Source organism: Acyrthosiphon pisum, chromosome A3 (genome assembly GCF_005508785.2).
Source record: "Acyrthosiphon pisum isolate AL4f chromosome A3, pea_aphid_22Mar2018_4r6ur, whole genome shotgun sequence".
Classification (NCBI taxonomy): domain Eukaryota; kingdom Metazoa; phylum Arthropoda; class Insecta; order Hemiptera; family Aphididae; genus Acyrthosiphon; species Acyrthosiphon pisum.
Genome location: NC_042496.1, coordinates 42092852 through 42095675, shown reverse-complemented (window position 1 = coordinate 42095675; position 2824 = coordinate 42092852). Strand labels below are relative to the sequence as shown.

Below are 2824 nucleotides of genomic sequence, written 5' to 3'. Positions count from 1 at the left end.
ATTTTTGGACAAAAATAAAGATACAGTTTTTGAAGATCAAGTGTGTATTTACAGTATAATTTTATTTAATATTGTATCCAAACATTTTTCATTTTATAATATATATTTATTTTAGGTTAATGTATTAAGAAATGGGAAAAATGCTTTGTTAAGTAAAATGTTTTTCGTAGAAAATTAAAAAGGTTCAGCTACACATTCTAAACAAAATAAGGAAACTGTATGTTATGCCTTATGATAATATTAATCTATAATCATGAAAAAAAAAAAAAACTTAATTGAAAGGTTAATTTTTTTTTAAAAGGTTGGTTCACAGTTTAGAAATTCACTTAATGCCCTCATGACAACCCTTAATGATACTACCCCACATTATATAAGGTGTGTTAAACCAAATGATAACAAGTTACCATTTGTGTTTGACAATCAACGAGCTGTTTATCAATTGCGAGCTTGTTGTGTGTTAGAAACAATCCGCATTAGTGCTGATGGCTTTCCTTCTAGGTATAATATATAATTCAAATACTTTTAATTATTTAATTCATTTTTAAATAATAAATATTTTAGATGGACCTATGTAGATTTCTTCTTAAGATATCGCGTATTATTGGAATCAAAGAAAATTAATAGAAATTATCCTAAATTAACTTGTCAGCAAATTATTGAAGAACATATTGAAGTATATTATCTGTATATTTACTTAAAATGTCTTCAAACACTATAATAAACTAAACATTTTACAGAATAAAGAAAACTATAAGTTTGGCAATACAAAAATATTCTTCAGAGCTAGTCAAGTTGCATACTTAGAAAGAAAACGGGCTGATATACGTAAAGATTGCAGCATACTTATTCAAAAAACTTGGCGAAAATACATATGCCAAAAAAATTACATACAAATTCTAAAACATAAAGAAGACGCCCAAAACAATTCTGTAAGTAATTATTTTAGCATTGTTATACTATGCAATGTATTAGGGGTGAGTGGGGCAGATTTGAATGCGGGGTACATTTGAATTTGTCTAATATAATTTGTTACAGATTATTTAAATTAATAAAAATAATAAAATAATAATAATAAGTTGGTTTTGTATACCATATGTGATTATCGGACATTTTTGAAAAATTTTGTCATAAACAAAAATGATTATGATTTTCCGACTTTTTTTTAAAAAAAAATAGGTGTTTCCATAAGAACATTTTAGAAACTAAAATTCAAAATCATAAGTTTAGAATTAAATATACCTATTCAAAATATTGTTTCCTAGTAATATATTTAATGTACATACATTATTTATAATAAGTTATTAAAATTTATATTACAATTATTATTGACTATTATGGCAAGGGGTAGATTTGAATCTTCATTAATAGGGTAAATAATAGGGTGTATATAGGTTCCTCCTTCTTAAAATACCTATATTATGGCTGGAATAGACTAGTTTACTGGATTTATGTCACAAGATGTGGATTTATCTATAAGAAAACCCAAAAAACTAAATTTTCACAGTAAAAAAAAAAGTTGACAAGAAAACATCTAAACATTATTATTAAAATAAATAAAAAGTTTAATTTAATTTAATATTTATTCATGTTCAACATTCAAATGGGGTTCTTTAATTATTTAAGACACATATTCAAATCTACCCCTTGCACGTTCAAATCTACGCCATGGGTGGGTAATAATAAAAATATACTTAACTTTATAATTAGAAATTAAATTGGTTATTTAATATATAAGGTTTTCATGAGTCAAATAGTATTGAAAACTATCTAGACTACGGATTGTAATTATTAAAAATTAAATTTGTCAAAAAATTAAAAATTAAAAAATTAAATATGAATTTCATTCAAATCTGCCTCACTCTCCCCTACTAATTACAATATTTACCACCTTAGCACACATTAACCACTAGTACTTCACCTACTTCTATACAGCATCCACAGCAGCAGCAACCGCAGCAGCAGCAAATCCAGCAGCTGCTGGAGGAGCAGAAGCTGCAAACCGAGCAGCAGAAGCTGCAAATCCAGCAGCTGCTGGAAGAGCAGAAGCAGCATAAGCTGCTGATTGAGCAGCTGCAGCAGCAGCAACCACAGCCGCAACAACCGCAGCAGCAGCAACCACAGCCGCAGCAGCCGCAGGCGCATGCCGTTGGTTCATCTGCAGGGTGAGTCCAAATTATACATTATTATTAAGCCTTGGAAGTTTTAGGAGCTAAAAAAGGAGAATTATGCATGGAAAAATTTCAAATATGCAAAAAAACCTATACTGTGGCCCACGAGAGAGTATTACAGCTTTGCGCATGAAGACTGTAGACATTCCCCCATCTTGTGCCATTTAGTGTATGCAGGGTTGGGCAGTATCAAAGATACATGTATCAATGATACGTATCAAAGATAAAATTGTATCTTGTATCATGATACATAATTTTAATGAATCAAGTATCATGTATCATAATACATTTTATACCAGTATCATGTATCTTTTTTTGCCAAAAGATACAAGATACTATTATTGTAAAAATAATTTCGTCGCGGATTGTATTTGTACGAAAAATATTGTCCAGGTGCATTCCAGCCGAAATATTAACGATAACGAAAAAATGTACCACACAATCGTATTAATTTAAGATAATCTGATAAACATAAAATTAAATTAAGGCGCCCGTATGGCCGTAGCCCACACGCAGTCAATAGTCAATAGTCTCATAAAATATGAATTCGCTGCCTAGATATGAGTGCAACCGTGTAGGTATTTCCACATAAATAGAAAATAAAATCAAAAGTAAAGATAAGCAATTACAGGCATACTATTCACGATGTTTGTACC

General features: G+C 29.5%; 2 protein-coding genes across 2 annotated transcripts in view; both read left to right on the top strand.

Moving 5' to 3' along the window:
* Positions 1-1098, top strand: LOC115034482 (unconventional myosin-Vb-like). The gene is made up of 5 exons (XM_029491613.1): positions 1-40; positions 116-217; positions 302-498; positions 562-684; positions 738-1098. Exons 3-5 carry the CDS (start codon positions 338-340, stop codon positions 802-804), a joined length of 351 nt encoding a protein of 116 aa, XP_029347473.1. The 5' UTR covers positions 1-40; positions 116-217; positions 302-337; the 3' UTR covers positions 805-1098.
* Positions 1099-1600: 502 nt separating this feature from the next.
* LOC115034452 (putative uncharacterized protein DDB_G0271606) overlaps positions 1601-2824 on the top strand; it is a 6140-nt gene continuing 4916 nt past the window's right edge. Inside the window, exons 1-2 of the mRNA XM_029491499.1 lie at positions 1601-1669; positions 1894-2162. Coding sequence (XP_029347359.1) covers positions 1601-1669; positions 1894-2162 — 338 coding nt within the window. The remainder of the gene's footprint in view (positions 1670-1893; positions 2163-2824) is intronic.

Bases quoted from the DNA above. Each gene is read 5' to 3' on its own strand.
- LOC115034482 (XM_029491613.1), top strand. From the start codon at position 338: ATGACAACCCTTAATGATACTACCCCACATTATATAAGGTGTGTTAAA. The intron at 499-561 runs GTATAATATATA...TAAATATTTTAG, and splicing joins GCTGATGGCTTTCCTTCTAG to ATGGACCTATGTAGATTTCT. The intron at 685-737 runs GTATATTTACTT...AACATTTTACAG, and splicing joins CATATTGAAGTATATTATCT to AATAAAGAAAACTATAAGTT.